General features: G+C 39.2%; 1 protein-coding gene across 5 annotated transcripts in view; it reads left to right on the forward strand.

The window, feature by feature from the left end:
• ILRUN (inflammation and lipid regulator with UBA-like and NBR1-like domains) overlaps positions 1-16,922 on the forward strand; it is a 121,966-nt gene that overhangs the window by 22,704 nt on the left and 82,340 nt on the right. For all 5 annotated transcript variants that reach the window (XM_073810839.1, XM_033864396.2, XM_033864398.2 and 2 more), the window contains exon 2: positions 15,282-15,436. In XM_073810839.1, the coding sequence (XP_073666940.1) occupies positions 15,282-15,436 (155 nt within the window). The remainder of the gene's footprint in view (positions 1-15,281; positions 15,437-16,922) is intronic.

The raw sequence follows: 16,922 nt of genomic DNA on the forward strand, positions 1-16,922 counted from the left end.
TAGTGTTAAGCATGTTGTGCACTTAATCTCCAGAACTTTTTCATCTTGCAAAACTGAAATTCTCTACCCATAAACAATAACTCTTCATTTCCCCCTTTCCTTAGCCCCTGTCAGTCATCATTCTACTTCGTTTCTATGAATTACTACTCTGGATACCTCATATAAGTGAATACAGTAATACAGTATTTATCTTTTTTGTGACAGCTTATTTCTCTTAGCATAATGTTCTCAAGGTTTATCCATGTTCCAACATGTGACAGTTTTTCCTTTCTAAGTTTGAGTAATATTTCACTGTATGTGTATTTTAATCCATTTCATCCGTTGATTGACATGTGCTTTCATCTTTTGGCTATTGTGAATAATGCTGCTATGAACATGGATGTGCACATTTTTTTTGTGACTCTGCTTTCTGTTCTTTTGGATATATACCCAAAAGTAGATTGCTGGATCTGAGTTAAGTTTTAATTTACCTTTCCAGTTCCTCTTCTGTCTCTTGTGACAGACTTTGCACCAGACTTGCAGACTCTATCTCTGGACCACACTCTACAATTTTGAATTAATCTGGGATTATTATGTTGCAGGTAACAAACTTACTTCCAACTAGATAATGCTAAAGGGGTGGGGGTATTTTAAGGATGTTTCTATGTTACACAGAACCCAAAGGCAGGAATAAGTTTGGGCTTCCAGGAACAACTGGAACCAGGGACTAAAAAACCCTTCAGATTCCTTTCTATGTATGTTGTATCTAGGTGTTTGCAGTGGTCTCCTATCTCTGCTGAAGAGAACGGTGACTGTCAAAAGCCCCCAAATGTGTAGTTTATAGCCCAGATACTATGAGAAAAACTCTTTCTAAATTTCAGTTTCAAATTTCTGGGTGTCCCCACCCCGACGTTAACTCTGGAATGACCTCACTCTGTATTAAGGAGTTCTACGTGCAAGTGGGGGCACTGCCAAACAAGTAACAACTACAAATGCTCTCATCCCCCCTCTCCCATGGGAGAAGACCCCCTAGTCAGGTCCAGCTATCATAATTATGACTTTTGTTGTCCCAGGTGCCCTATCCCACCAACTGAAGGTCTTTGGGTGATAGCTGTGCTTTCCCTAATGTGGTCTTGATTGGTCCAGGTATACATTTGCATGATCCTGCACTCTATAGGCTAAATGATACATTTCTTTGTTGTTGGCATTCCTCTGCCCTCTGTTATATTGATATATAGGCATACATTGGAGATATAGCTGATTCAGTTCCAGACCACCGTAATAAACTGAATATTGCCATAAAGCGAGTCACATGAATTTTTTGGTTTCCCGGTGCATGTAAAAGTTATGTTTAGACTACACTGTAGTCTGTCAAGTGTGCAATAGCATTATGTCTAAGAAAACAATGCACATATCTTAATTAAAAAATCCTTTATTGGCAAAAACCGCTAACCATCATCTGAGCCTTTAGCAAGTTGTAATCTTTTTTGCTGGTGGAAGGTCTTGCCTCCATGTTGATGGCTACAGACTGATCAGCTTGGGAGTTGCTGAAGGCTGGGGCAGCTTAAAGTAAGAGAACAATGAAGTTTGCTGCCTTGACTGACTCTTCCTTTTACGATCAGTTTCTCTGTAGCATGCAATGCTGTTTGATAGCATTTTGCCCACAGTTGAAATTCTTTCAAATTGGGAGTCAGTCCTTTCAAACCCTGCCATTCCTTTATCAACTAAGTTTATGTAATATTCTAAGTCCTTTGTTGTTATTTCAACAATCTTCACAGCATCTTCACCAGGACTAGATACCATCTCAAGGAGCCACTTTCTTTGCTCGTCATAAAAAGTTAACTCCTCATCGGTTAAAGTTTTATCCTGAGATTGCAGCCATTCAGTCACATCTTCAGGCTCCGCTTCTAATTCTCTCGCTACATCCACCACATCTGCAGTTACTTCCTCCGCTGAAGTCTCGAACCCCTCCAAAGTCATCCACAAGGGTTACAGTCAGCTTCTTCCAAACTCCTCTTAATGTTGATATTTTGACCTCCTCCCATGAATCACAAATGTTCTTAATGGCATCTAGAATGGTGAATCCTTTCCAGAAGGACTTACTTTGCCCAGATGCATCAGAGGATTCACTATAGCCTCACAAAATGTATTTCTTAAAGAACAAGACTTGAAAGTAGAAATGACTCTTTGATCTATGGCTACAGAACGGATGTTGTGTTGGCAGACGTGAAAATCTCGTTGCATATCTCCATCAGAGCTCTTGGGTGACCAGGAGCACCGTCGATCAGTAGTAACATTTTGAAAGGAATCTTTTTTTCTGAGCAGTAAGTCTCAACAGTGGGCTTGAAATGGTCAGTGAAGCATGTTGCAAACAGATGTACAGTCATCCAGGCTTTGTTGTTTCATTTACAGAGCACAGGCAGAGCAGATTGAGCATAATTTTTAAGGGCCCTAGAGTTTTCAGAATGGTAAATGATCACTGGCTTCACCATAAAGCCACCAGCTGCATTAGCCCGTAACAAGAAAGCCTGTCCTTTGGAGCCAGGCACTGACTTCTCCTCCTTAGCTATGAAAGTCCTAGATGGCATCTTCTCCCAATATAAGGCTGTCTTGTCTACATTGAAAATCTCTTGTTTAGTGTAGCCCACCTTCATGAATTATCTTAGCTGGATCTTCTGGATAACTTGCTGCAGCTTCTACATCAGCACTTGCTCCTTCACCTTGCACTTTTATGTTATGGAGAGGGCTTCTTTCCTTAAACTGCAAGAACCAACCTCTGCTAGCTTTAAACTTTTCTTCTGCAGCTTCTTCACCTCTCTCAGCCTTCACAGAGTTGAAGAGAGTCAGGGCCTTGCTCTGGATTAGGCTTTGGCTTGAGGGAATGGTGTGGCTGATGTGATCTTCTATCCAGACCACTCAAACTTTCTCCATATGAGCAGTAAGGCTGTTTCACTTTTCTTATGATTCGTGTGTTCACTGGAGTAGCACTTTTCATTTCCTTGAAGAACTTTTCCTCTGCTTTTACAACTTAGCTGCTTGGTACAAGCGACCTAGCTTCTGGCCTATCTTGTTTTTTGACATGCCTTCCTCACTAAGCTTAATCATTTCTAGCTTTTGATGTAAAGGGAGAGATGTGTGGCTCTTCCTTTCACTCGAACACCTAGAGGCCATTGAAGGGTTATTAGTTGTCCTAATTTCAATATTATATCTCAGGGAATAGGGAGACCCAAGGAGAAGGGAGAGAGGTGGGGGAATGGCTGGTTGGTGGAGTGGTCAGAACACATACATTTACCAATTAAGTTCACAGTCTTATGTGGGCACTGTTCGTGGCACCCCAAAACAATTACAATAGAAACATCAGAGATTGCTGATCACAGATCACCATAACAAATATAATAATAATGAAAAAGTTTGAAATATTGTGAAAATTACCAAAATGTGACACAGAGACACAAAGTGAGCAAATGCTGTTGGAAAAATGCACTGGTAGACTTGCCTGCAGCCAGATTGCCACAGACTTTCAATTTGTAAAAAAGCAATTATCTGTAAAGCACAATAAAGCCAAGTCCATTAAAACAAGGTATGCCTATAGTCCCAGTATAAAATTGTGAGGGGAAAATGTGATGAAAGGGAAAATATAGTTGACCTTTTAACAACTCGAGGGTTAAGAGTGCAAACCCTCCATGCAGTGGAAAATCTGTGTATAATTTGTAATTTGGCCCTCCACATTGGCAGTTCCCAATCCGTGGATTCAACCAATCTTGGATTGTGTAGTACTGTAGTATTTACCACTGAAAAAAATCTGAGTATAGTGGACCCACCCAATTTACCTCATGTTGGTCAAGGGCAGCTGTACTATATTTTGGTCAGTAGCATATTCCAGTCAACAAATATATATTAAGCACCTTCTATATGCCAGGCACTGTTCTCAGCCTGGGGGATAGAAGCAGAAAGAATTACGAGTGTACACTGTCTTCTGTAGGGCAGCAGCAGTAAAATACAGTCAGCAAGTCTCCTGGTCACCTGTTAACTCATTTCATCGGTGAAGAACTGAAGGCCTTGGCCTAGCTTACCCCAGAAAGATTTCCTGTGTCTGATATTCTTCATGACCTTCCTTGAGAAGAGCACAGGAGATGTAGGGGCAGGGTGGGAGAGTTCCTTTATGAGGGCCATGCTGCTTTAGCTTTCCCTTCCAATACGATGCTACTTTTGGGACCTAGGGCTTGACCAGGGGTATAATAATTATAGGCTCCTAATAATAGAACTCCTTTAAAACTTAAGTTCATTGCTTATCCACTTCGTATTTGGACATTCCCTTTGATAAATAACCAAGTCCAGTAATATTATAATTAGATTTTAGTCTCCAAATTGCTGAAGAGGATTGCTAGGACTGGGTTAGGTCCCTTAGCTCTGCTTATCTTTCCAGGTTAAAGATCTCTACTCAGGGCATGGGTGGATAATTCTGGATTTAGAGTTTTCTCAAATATTCTGTGGAATGTCACCCCCTAAATTTCCCTTCTCCCAGCTATGTTTCTTTTAGATATGGTTTATAATGAAGGGAGGAGGAGATGGCAGTTTGGGGGATCCTGGGAGAAGTGTTTGAAAGGGGCTATCTACATTGTATTCATCAGTGTCTCACAGTTTAAGTGATGCAGAGAGTTCAGGTGCTGAAATTCAGCAAGTCTCTTAATTATCTAACCATTAGAGGTTTCAGATCTCTGGCTTTGGGCAGAAAGTTATATTCGTATCTTGTATGTCATATCTTCTTTCTGGAAAACCAGATTGGGTTGGGTTGTGTTTTGCAGGTTGGATTGTCTTGAAAAACTTTACTGAAGTTTGCAGAGTGTTCTGTGGGCAATTTCCTTTTATGGTCCAAGCTCCAAAAGCTCCATCTAGCTTTGGAGTGCATATGGAGTGTAACCAGTTGCTTTGCTACATACAGGGACTGCTAGCTTGCTAAGCCCAGATGGAGGGGAGCCCATTTCCTCCATCTCACCTTGACTTTTTGTTTGTTTGTTTTTAAAAATATTTATTTACTTATTTTTGGCTGCGTTGGGTCTTCCTTGCTGCTTGCAGGCTTTCTCTAGTTCTGGCGAATGGGGGTACTCTTTGTTGCGGTGTGTGGACTTCTCATTGTGGTGGCTTCTCTTGTTGCAGAGCATGGGCTCTAGGCGCTCGGGATTCAGTAGTTATGGCTCGCAGGCTCTAGAGCGCAGGCTCAGTAGTTGTGGCGCGTGGGCTTAGTTGCTCTGCGGCATGTGGGATCTTCCCGGACCAGGGCTCAAACCCGTGTCCCCTGCATTGGCAGGAAGATTCTTAACCACTGCTCCACCAGGGAAGTCCCCTTGACTTTGTTATGCATTGTGGATTTTTAACTTTTGCAATACTTTAGTCTTGTATCAGTTAGGACTGTACTGGAGGTGAACACAACCCTGTCTTAAACTAGCCTGAATAAAAATGAGAATTAATAAGGATACAGGAATATCTTAGAACTTAAGTTAGCAATTCATTTGGGCTTCAGAAACAACCAGAACCAGAGACCTGAATGTTGTCAGGCCTGTCTTTTTCTGGCTGTTGGTGAGTTTGTGGTGTTCTTGTGATTCTCATACATTTGTGTACCTTTGCATATAATCTCCCTCTATCTGAAATGCCCCTTCACCCCCTTCTCTAAGTGGTTAACCAGTTCATTAGGGTACAGTTTTTTTTTTTTTTTGCGGTACGCGGGCCTCTCACTGTTGTGGCTTCTCCCATTGCGGAGCACAGGCTCCGGATGCGCAGGCTCAGTGGCCATGGCTCACGGGCCCAGCCGCTCCGCGGCATGTGGGATCTTCCCGGACCGGGGCACGAACCCGTGTCCCCTGCATCGGCAGGCAGACTCTCAACCACTGCGCCACCAGGGAAGCCCTAGGGTACAGTTTTGATGTTACCTGGTTGATGAAGCTTTCCCTGAATTCCTAAGTTGGAGTAAGGTATTTTCTTTTCTGTACTTTTGTAGTCCTTGGTTATATTTCTTCCCTGAAATTTACCTCATTGAATTGTGATTACTTGTTTCTAAATCTTCCTTTAATAGACTTTGTGTTCCTTGGTAGCAAAGACTTTGTCTTATTTATCTTTACGTTTCTATTACCTAGAGCATGAATGAGTGAAAACTTAAAGAAAAGAAATATAAAAGAAGTAAATATTATATACTTACTGATTGGCAGATAGGGAAAACATTTTTGTACTGATAATTTAGTTTGATTCTGAGCATAAATGTTGTTGGTTCTTTCAGTCCTGGAAACTGTGTTTGGGAATAGGAAATATATTTTTTAGGGTGATCAGAGCATAAGCATACCATACTTGAGTTATGGTGAGGTACAGTGCATGTCTCAATTTGTTCACCCACTCAGTTTCCCATGTCTGAGCTTTGCCGTTTACTGCACTTGACATAGAAGTGTCCCCAAAGGCTAGCAAGGATCACCCATAGGGCAGAATCCTACTCATACCCAAGAGTCTGTCCAACTTCTTTTTCTCTTAAAAATGTTTCATCTTCTTTAACACATGGTGCTGGTACAACTGGATAACCACAGGCAAAAGAATGAAGTCAGACCCCCTACCTCACTCTTTATACAAAAATTAACTGAAAATCAGTGACCTAAATAAAAGTAAAACAATAAAACTATTAGAAGAAACATAGGGATAAATCTTCATGATCTTGGATTGGGCTACTGATTCTTAGATTTGATGTCAGAGTCAAAGCAACAATGAAAAAAACTAGATAAATCGGACTGCAACAAAATTAAAAACTTGTTATGCATCAAAAGACATTATCAAGGAAGTGAAAAGACAGTCAACATAATGGGAGAAAATATTTGTAAATCATATATCTGATAAGGGTCTAGTATCCAGAATGTATAAAGAATCCTTGCAGCTGCACAATAGGAAGACAAGCAACTCAGTCACAAAAATGAACAAAGGATTTGAATAGACGTATCTCCGAAGAGGATATACAGATAGCCAAGTACATGAAAAGTTGTTTAAGATCATTGGTCATTAAGGAAATGGAAATCAAAACCACAGTCAGATATCACTTCACACCCACTAGGATGGCTATAATAAAAAAAAAAAAGAGGGCTTCCCTGGTGGCGCAGTGGTTGAGAGTCCGCCTGCCGATGCAGGGGACATGGGTTTGTGGCCTGGTCCGGGAAGATCCCACATGCCACGGAGCGGCTGGGCCTGTGAGCCAATGGCCGCTGAGCCTGTGCGTCCGGAGCCTGTGCTCCACAACGGGAGAGGCCACAACAGTGAGAGGCCTGCGTACCGCAAAAAAGAAAAAAAAAAAAAGAAAAAAAAAGAAAAGAAGCGTTGGTGAGGATGTCGAGAAATAGGAACACTTGACTTGTACATTGTTGGTAGAAATGTAACATGGTTCAGCTGATGTGGAAAACAGTTTGTGGTTTTTTGAAAAGTTAGACATGGAATTACATGTGACCCAGACGTTCTACTCCTAGGTATATATCTAAAGAAATGAGCACATATGCCCACACAGACACTTGTATATGAATGTTTATAGCAGTATTACTCAATAGTCAAAAGGTAGAAACAATCCAAATGCCCATCAGCAGATGAATGGATAGTCAAAATGTGGTATGTACATACAATGGAATATTATTTAGCCATATAAAGGAATGAAATACTGATCAGCATGCTACCATTTGGGATAAATCTCAAAAATATTCTGCTAAGTGGAAGAAACCAGACACAGAGGTTGCATATGGTGTCATTCCTTTTATATAAATTATCGAAAATAGACAAATTCATAGAGACAGAAAATAGATATGTAGTTGCCAGGGGATGCGGGGGAGGGAATAATGAAGAATGATTACTTAATGGATATGTGGTGTTCTTAATGGGTATGAGATGATTTAAAAGTTTTGAAAGTAGAGGTGGTGGTTGCACAACATTGTGAATGCAGTAAACACCATTGAATTGTATACTTTAAAGTATGTAGTTAATTGTATGTTATGTGACTTTCACCTCAGTTTTTTTAAAAGAGGAGAAATAGTTTGATCTTGACACAGCCAAAGGCACTCAGAAATTAAACTCTATGATGCCACTGTCAAATTGGTGTAGGCTCAAAATCTGCGCCTTCCCCTGCCCACTTTTTAAACAATGAGCCAATTGTATTTTCTCAGATGACAGCGATACCCAATGTAAGATGGCTCTGGGGTTGCCTAATTTAGTGGTTCAACTATATCATCAAGGACACAGTAATTTTATTTCCCTTTCTGATCTGTCATTGTCAGCATGTCAGCCTCATCCTCATTAGGTCTCCTGAGGTTCCCAGTAGGTTCCTTAATGTTCCCTAGATGGCTGAAGTAATTCTTTGCACCTAATTTTTTTTTGTATCTTCCAGTGGTGGGAAATAAGATACCTTTTCTTTCTTCTGTTTTTGTTTTCATTTACCTTTTTTATAAACTATTCAAACCTACAGAAAATTTTAAAAGAATCAGAGTATATACCCTTATACTTGCCACCTAATTCAACAACAGTGGTTAACATTTTTGCCATAATTTGTTTTCTTTATATAAAAATTTTTTGAATCATTTGAAAGTTGTAGACATCACGACCCTTCATCCTTAAATATTTCAGCATGCTTCTAAAAAAAAGGACATTCCTTTACATAACTACATAGTAAGACACTAAGATAATTTACAAAAATTCTTTAGTACTAAAAAGATATCCAGTACATATTGTAAGTTTGCTCAGTTCTTCCCAAATGTATCATTTTTAACCTTTTTTTTTTTAAATAGAATCAGAATCCATTCAAGGACCTCAAAGATCATATATTGCATTTGGTTGTTATGTCTCTGAATTTTGGGGTTGTCAACAAGGCTTGAGGGATCTTAGTTCCCTGACCAGGGACTGAACCCAGGCCACGGCAGTGAAAGCGCCTAACCCCTGGACCCTCTCTTTAAATCGAGAACAGTGCCACCACCTTGGGTTTTCATGGCAGAATGCTAGTGTTTTACTTTCTCTTTGGAAAAGGTATAACTGCTGATGTTAGTTAGAGGGACCAGTTCTAAAAAGTATTAAAATTAATGGATCAGTAAATAGCCAGGAAAAGAAGAGGAAGAAACAATCTAGGGCTTGCTAGGGCCCTGAGAAGTGGGTAAATACTGGTGTGAACTTTGTTGCTCCTCTTAATGAAATCTTTCACAAGTTCTTTCTTTCTTCTTACTGTCTTCATGTATTAAATAATATCATCTATTAGTTAATTTTTAGGTTTGAAAGTATTTTAAGTCTTCTTTAGCCCAACTTCTGTTCCCTACCTGCATTCATCTTTGTTTTAATGAAATTCTCAGTTTCTTCTCAGGCCTTAAAATTCACAAGTATCACAAGTACATGTTTTTTGGCCTCTTTTTTTGGTCTTCCATGTTACATGCTTGCTGAGTTGATGTTGGAAAGCCCGGGTAGATGTTGGAAAGCCCAGGTAAGAACTGACATCTGTTTTGCTGATCCTTTTTCTAATCAGCTTTTTTCAGTCACTCAAAGACAGTGAGGTCTTTCTGATTCCTGATGAGCTTGTGCCTTAGGAGCAGTATCATTGGTGCTCCACAGGTGAGGGAAACTTCTTGAAGTTCAGGATAGGTACTACTTGAAGCCTGAAGATGCTACTGTTCATGTTTAACTAGATTGATTCAATATTCTGATTTCCCATTTTAATTTATGTCCAAATTAGATGGATAGTTTTTTTTTCTTATAAACAATTTGGACCCTTTTGAGTTTCTTACTTGTTCAGAGAGTGGAAAGAGAAGGTGTCTAATTTTATTTTGCTGAGAATCTGAGCTAATACTTAGACTTCCGGCATTCCCTCTTTAATTCTGATTTCCTAGTTTTCTTAACTGTTTTCTTCTACCCCCGTATTTTTGGGATTATGTTCCTGACTGTATATTCAGTATATAGATGATTTTTCTTCATAAGACTGTCAATCTGACTTATGTTTGTATAAATAGTACAAAAATAAATATTTTGTGTTTGTGAATATATGCAAGATTAGGCATTTGACCACTTTCAGGAATTCAGTTTAATGAGAAGTTATAATTAATTCATTTATAGAATTCATGATAGTACTTAATATGTTCTTAAGAAAATCAGATGTTCAGAGCATTAGTAGAAAACTGGAAAATTCTGGGTAAGGTAAAAGTTTTATGCCTTTGAATAGATGTGGTTCTGATTTGTACTAATAATTGACTGTCTAGCCTGGGGCAAGTTATTTACCTGTCAGTGCATCTGTGGCCTCATCTATAAAATGAAGGTTGGACAATATTGCTTCTTAGTTATAAAACTGCATTTCATCAGGAAACACATATCAGCATCACCAGATTCTTCTACTCCAAATCAGGTTAACCTGATTATCAGTGCAGTTGAAACTGTATTGTGCACCAAGCCCATTGTTTTTTTTTTACCCCAAGATGGAAAAGCTGCCTTGGGCCGATAAGCCTCAGTGTGAGAGGTAGTTGTAGTTACCCTTCTTTGAGTGTCCCTGGTTTGCTGCAGTCTGCTAGGCTTTGTAACGGAGAGGGCCCTTGTCTGTTTTGCTGTCTGTTCTGTCCCTAGACCCAGGCCGAGTGCCTAGAACATGGATAAATGCTCATTAATTAAATATTTGTTGAATGAATGACTGCCAACCTAGGGCATTGGCATTTACACACATTGCCTCATGCAGTCTTCACAGCCAACTTTATAACACCCAACTTTGTAATAAAAAATATAAGCAACCTTACAATAAAAAAACTCAGTTTTGCACATGAGTAAACTGACACAGATGCTTAACCCCTTGTTCAAAGCCCCACAGCCAGGGGTTAGGAGCTGCCTCCAAACAAAGCCATTTAAAATTTTACCATTTTATAATCAAATGGGACCTAATCAAAAACTTAAAAGCTTTTGCACAGCAAGAAAACCATAAGCAAAACGAAAAGACAACCTATGGACTGGGAGAAAATATTTGCAAACAATGCAACTGACAAGGGCTTAATTTCCAAAATATACTAACAGCTCATACAACTCAATGACAAAGAAACAAACAACCCAGTGGGAAAATGGACAGATGACCTAAATAGACATTTCTTCAAAGAAGACATACAGATGGCCAATAGGCACATGAAAAGATGCTCAATATCGCTAATTATTAGAGAAATGAAAATCAAAACTGCAATGAGTTATCACCTCACACTGGTCAGAATGGCCATCATTAAAAAGTCTACAAATAACAAATGCTGGATGGGGTGTGGAGAAAAGGGAACCCTCCTACACTGTTGGTGTGAATATAAATTGGTGCAGCCACAATGGAAAACAGTTTGGAGGTTCCTTAAAAAACTAAAAATAGAGTTGCCATATGATCCAGCAATTCCACTTCTGTGCATATATCAGGAGAAAACTAATTTGAAAAGGTACATGCACCCCCATGTTCATAGCAGCACTATTTACAATAGCCAAGACGTGGAAGCAACCTAAATGTCCATCGACAGATGAATGGATAATGAAGATGTGGTAAATATATACAATGGAATACTACTCAGCCATAAAAAAGAGTGAAATAATGCCATTTGCAGCAACATGCATGGACCTAGAGATTATCATACTAAGTGAATGAAGTAAGTCAGGAAGGCAAATACCATGTGGTATCACCGATATGTGGAATCTAACATATGATCCAAATGAATTTATTTACAAAACAGAAACAGACTCACAGACATAGAAAACAAACTTATGGTTACCAAAGGGGAAAGGGGGTGGGGGAGGGATAAATTAGGAGTTTGGGATTAGCAGATACAAACCACCTGATAAACAGCAAGGTCCTACTGTATAGCACAGGGAACTATATTCAGTATCCTGTAATAAACCATAATGGAAAAGAATATGATAAATAATATATATATCTGAATCACTTTGCTGTACATCAGAAACTAACATAACATTGTAAATCAACTATACGTCAGTAAAAAATAAAGTAAAATAAAATGTTACCATTTTAACCATTTTTCAGTGCACAGTTCTGTGGCATAAAGTATATTCACAATGTTATGTAACCATCACTATCATCCATCTTTGCCTGTGCCCTTTTTCCCCCTATTAACACTGCCTCCCTTTGTTCTTTAGGGCACTTTTAACTTTTTAAAATCAGAGTAAAAACTTTTCTTGAGCAAAAACACTGAAGGAACCTGGAAGTTTAAACTTTCAGGCTGGGCTGCATACTGAATCAGTGTCCTCCCTTTCCCATCTCCTCAGCCAGCTCTGTTTCATGTAGAGTTTTTTATTGGCTAATAATGGTTGGGTATGTTGTTTTGAACAGGAATACATGCTATCAAATCTGCTATTCTCTCACTGAATAGGAGCTGTTTAGTCTCTTCCTGCGGTTCCTTGGCCCTGTGAGGCAGTGATCTAAATGGTCCAAGTGCTGAGGAGCTGTGTACCTGCCTGATGGGTTAGAGCACCACCGGGCTAATGTCTTCTGTCCGCCTTGTACTTGGGAAATGATTGTGCTTTGTCATCCTTCACTTCTTCGTCCTGACAGGAGTCCTGTTCACTACTTTCAGTTTCACTTTGGGCTTTAAAAGTATTCCTTAATCTTTCTCTGGTTGAATTTTCTGTATAATACAGGTACAAGTAAGCAGTTTTGTTGGCTTGGCTGTGGGGTGAGTTGGAATATGTGAAAGGAGATTTGGGAGGGGGATGGATCTGCCTAAGTAGGGTAGCTGGACTTTTCCACTTGCTAGTGTTTCTCCTGTGCTGGTCTCGAAGTCCTGTTTGATATCAGGCAGAGCCAAGTGGCGAAATATGACACAGGCTGAGGATGAGCATTGGCAATTGTCCTGAGTGCACAAATAGTCTCTTCCCTCCCAAGCATATTTTACAGCCAAGTGAACAGAAGACAATTCAGGCTGTTTGCCTGAGACCTTCGGCAGAAAAATTATCTTTATAAAAAAGTGGCCACTTGGTTTTTATAAAAAGTTTCAGAAGAACAAAATGCAACCTAGGCTTATTTCTCTCTCCCTTGTTTTATCTCTGATCCCTAAGTGTAAGGCTGATTCCAGATATACTCCTAAGTCTGTTTGCAGGTGGTAGGATCTGGGCATCCCCAAGTTCGACCAGTCACATATTCTTCACTTGAGATCAGTGTCAGCTAGATAAGGAAGTTGCCGGAAAAACTGAAGTCTAAGCCTTCCTATTGAATGATCAAGTAAACAGGCACAGTTTGGACCCTGGCCCAGTTCTGCTGCATGTAAATTTTATCTAGCACACACATGACGGGCCCAGCAGTTGGTGATGGTGTAATTCCAGTCATGACTCACTAATACTGCAGGCCGCCATTGCATGAGGCTTGACCTGAGGTAGCTGCTCTAAATATAGCCTTCCTTTCTGGCAGCTGCAAACACCTGGAAGAGCAGGCAGGCCCCCAGCAGAAAAGTATTTGCTGTTAATAGCATGTCTGTTGAACAGTTGTGTACTGTCAGAGCTTATTTCATGCTATGTTTATACATAATTAAAAACAACCCACTGTATCCATTGGCTTATGGTTGGGTTATGTTTAGAAAAATGCTATTTGTGTTGTTATTCTGTGGGGACTGGGGATGATGTCACTAGTTTGAGGAAGACCATAAGAGAAATGGTTAATGAAATTACTGACAATTTCTTTGATCCTTAATGAACACAGCTAACTTAAACCCCTTAGCGGCCTTTGGTCTCTGGCACTGAAGAACCAAGCTGTCAGCCATGTGATTCTGTTCAGTTAGGGACTCTGGTTTGTGTGCTTGGTAGTTCCTTCTGACCTAAGGGGGTTTATAAGTAATTGAAAAGAACACTAGGGACTTCCCTGGTGGTCCAGTGGTAAAGAATTCACCTTACAATGCAGGGGACGTGGCTTTGATCCCTGATCAGGGAGCTAAGATCCGACATGCCGCGGGGCAACTAAGCCCGTGTGCCAAAACTACGGCACTTGCACACCTCAACTAGAGCCCGCATGCTCTGGAACCCGCGTGCCACAACTACAGAGCCCATGTGCCCTGGAGCCTGCGTGCCACAACTAGAGAAGAGAAAACCTACATGCCACAACTAGAGAGAAGCCAGCACACCACAACGAAGAGCCCACGCGCCACAACGAAAGATACCGCATGCCTCAACGAAGCTCCTGTGTACTGCAACTAAGACCTGATACAGCCAAAAATAAATTAAATAAATAAATAAATCTTAAAAAACAAAATAAAGAACACCACTATTTACAAAATGGTGTTAAGACCTCACCAAGATCTTATTTTTTACCTGTCAGATCGACAAAAATCCAAAATGTTGGAGAAACACCGTTGATGAGCAAGTGGGGAAATAGGCACTCTCATACATTCTTGGTGGGAGCATTCATTAAGTATGTAACTTTTTTATTGAGGGAAGTTTAGATATATCGATTAAAGCCACAAATATATGCCCTTTGACCCAGCGGTATCACTTGTAGGACTTTATCCTGCAGATGCACTTGTATGTTAAACTATGTGTGCTTAATCTTATATATGGAAGAATTAAAGATTGGAAGCAAACTCAAAAGTGGATTGGTTACCTAAATAATGATATATCTATACAGTGGATACAGCTGTAAAAAACAATGAGGATATTCATTGTGTACTGACTTAGAAATGTCTTTATGATACAGTGTTAAGGGAATAAAGGAAAGGGCAGTGTGTAATATGCTACCAATTGTGTAAGAAGGGGGGAAATAAGAATGTATATCATTTGCTTGTATGTGCATAAGGAAGTTCTGGAAGGGTATTTAAGAAAGTAATATGAACGAATGATTACCTGTGTGTGTGTAGGAAGGAAGAGATAAGATGGGTAGTTTTCATTGTATGAAACTTTGAATCATGTGCATGTATTGCTTTTTAAAAAAAAATAATTAGATTTTTTTTTTTTTAATGGAGCTTCTTTGGATTTTAGTCACAGCTACAGAGGAGCTCTCTTTTAATTGACTCCCTTACCAATACTTGCTGTCCTTATGGGTAAGAGGGGGATTTCCTCACATTGTTGCTGATGGTGCTAATAATGTTTGTTACTTTCTATGTGGGTACCTTGGGAAGAAAGTGATGCACAAGTTTTTGGTCCTGCCGTTTTTTCCTGTTGTTCCTTAGCCAGAATCAATGACTCTGAAGATTAACATACCAGGAGCCGTCTATATACCTTCTATATATGGGTTCTATAGGTTCCTTTTGTTTGACAATTAGGATAATATGCTCTGGAGAGGACTGAAGTCTTTTGCCTTTTCTCTTTATTTGTAGGAACCTACAAGCAGCAATTGGCGCCTATTATGACTTTGAGAGCCCAAACATCAGTGTGCCCTCTATGTCCTTTGTTGAAGATGTCACCATAGGAGAAGGGGAGTCGATACCTCCTGATACTCAATTTATAAAAACATGGCGAATCCAAAATTCTGGTAAATGTATAACGAGCAATCTTCCTTGCCCAGTTTTCTTTTTCTTAGTAGTTAAAAGAAATAAGGAAGTGTTTTAGCTTAAATTATGTGATTGTATAACTCTGAGCTTTTCCTTATACATGATGTAGAATTTTCTGTTACTGGTATGATGACCCAAACACCAATAAAATACTCCCTAGATTAGGAAGAATTTAGGTCTTGATGACATTTAAACACAATTCAATATTCTTTTGATACCAGGAACTAGGCCTGTGTGTGGTGGTGGTATTGTCTCCACCTGTACAGTTCTACTCCATCATTTTATTTCTGCTCTAATTAATCTTCCAGTTATTTCCAGCAAGCTAGAGGAGGTGCATCCTTGAATGGAACAAGGTAGTTAGAGTTGTGAGCATCTGCTCTTTTGAAAGCTTATTTCTTTGCAACCACAAGGATGATTGTATCTGAAATTTTCATTGAGCTATCTATTTGAGATGTTAACATCACTTTGAAAAATTGGGTAAGAAGTGTAGGGATTTGCTCAGAATAGAAAAGATGGAAAGATTGAGAAATTGCTTTTTTTAAAAAACATTGTTTTGACGTACTGCTGACTTAAGAAAAATTTAACATAAGTTAACCGTAGTTCTTTGAAAATAGTATCTGAATATGTATTAGTAAATGTTTATTATCACCTTTTACTTGTTAATTCTTTTCTAATGACTTTTTTAATTTGAGTGAGTTTAGTATTTCTTGTCTCATCCAGTAACAATTTATGCTGACTAGGTGAGGATGCTTTAACTTCCTTATTAATGAGGATTTACAAAAGAAATTCTAAGAGATGGAAAACTAGACAAAAGGAATATTTAGCTAAAAGTTTGTTGGTGTCGGGGAGCCATGTCTAGTAAGGTAATCTGATGTGAAATGATATAAAACTCTGGGGACTCAAACCTATAAAAGTGACCTTTTATTGGACCCTGTTTACTTTTCAGTTCTTTATACTTCAGTTCTTTTATGATGGGGAGAGACTGGCCAAGCTAGTCTTTTATATAATAATTAATGTACCAAATTATTATTCTTAGTTTTTCTGGCTAATTTGGAATTAACTTTACCTTGGATGGTGTGTCACTGAGCAAAAGCACATAATCTGGATTGACCCAGTGTTGTAGATGACTGGGGACATCAGTGGCTTTGTAAATTTTCATTAGCTTCTTTTCTCTTTTGGTTATAACACTGTTCGGTGCATTGTTAGTTTGAGAGGCACATCGTAATACAGGAAAACGGCCATTTTTCTTGAAATTCTTGTTCCAAGGTTGATTATCTTTACGTTGTCTAATTTCTTTCTCACCTTGCTTAGTGTTGTCTGCTTTTAAAAATATTAAAACAATCTCTTTAGGTCAGCTTTTATTCATCATATTTCTTATCTGAATTACTAAAATCTGTGTTACTGGTCAAAAATGCTTTTGAAACCTAGCCATGAATTTTTAAAATGAGTAACATTTGTTTAGAAAGT

Source organism: Tursiops truncatus, chromosome 10 (assembly GCF_011762595.2).
Source record: "Tursiops truncatus isolate mTurTru1 chromosome 10, mTurTru1.mat.Y, whole genome shotgun sequence".
Lineage (NCBI taxonomy): Eukaryota > Metazoa > Chordata > Mammalia > Artiodactyla > Delphinidae > Tursiops > Tursiops truncatus.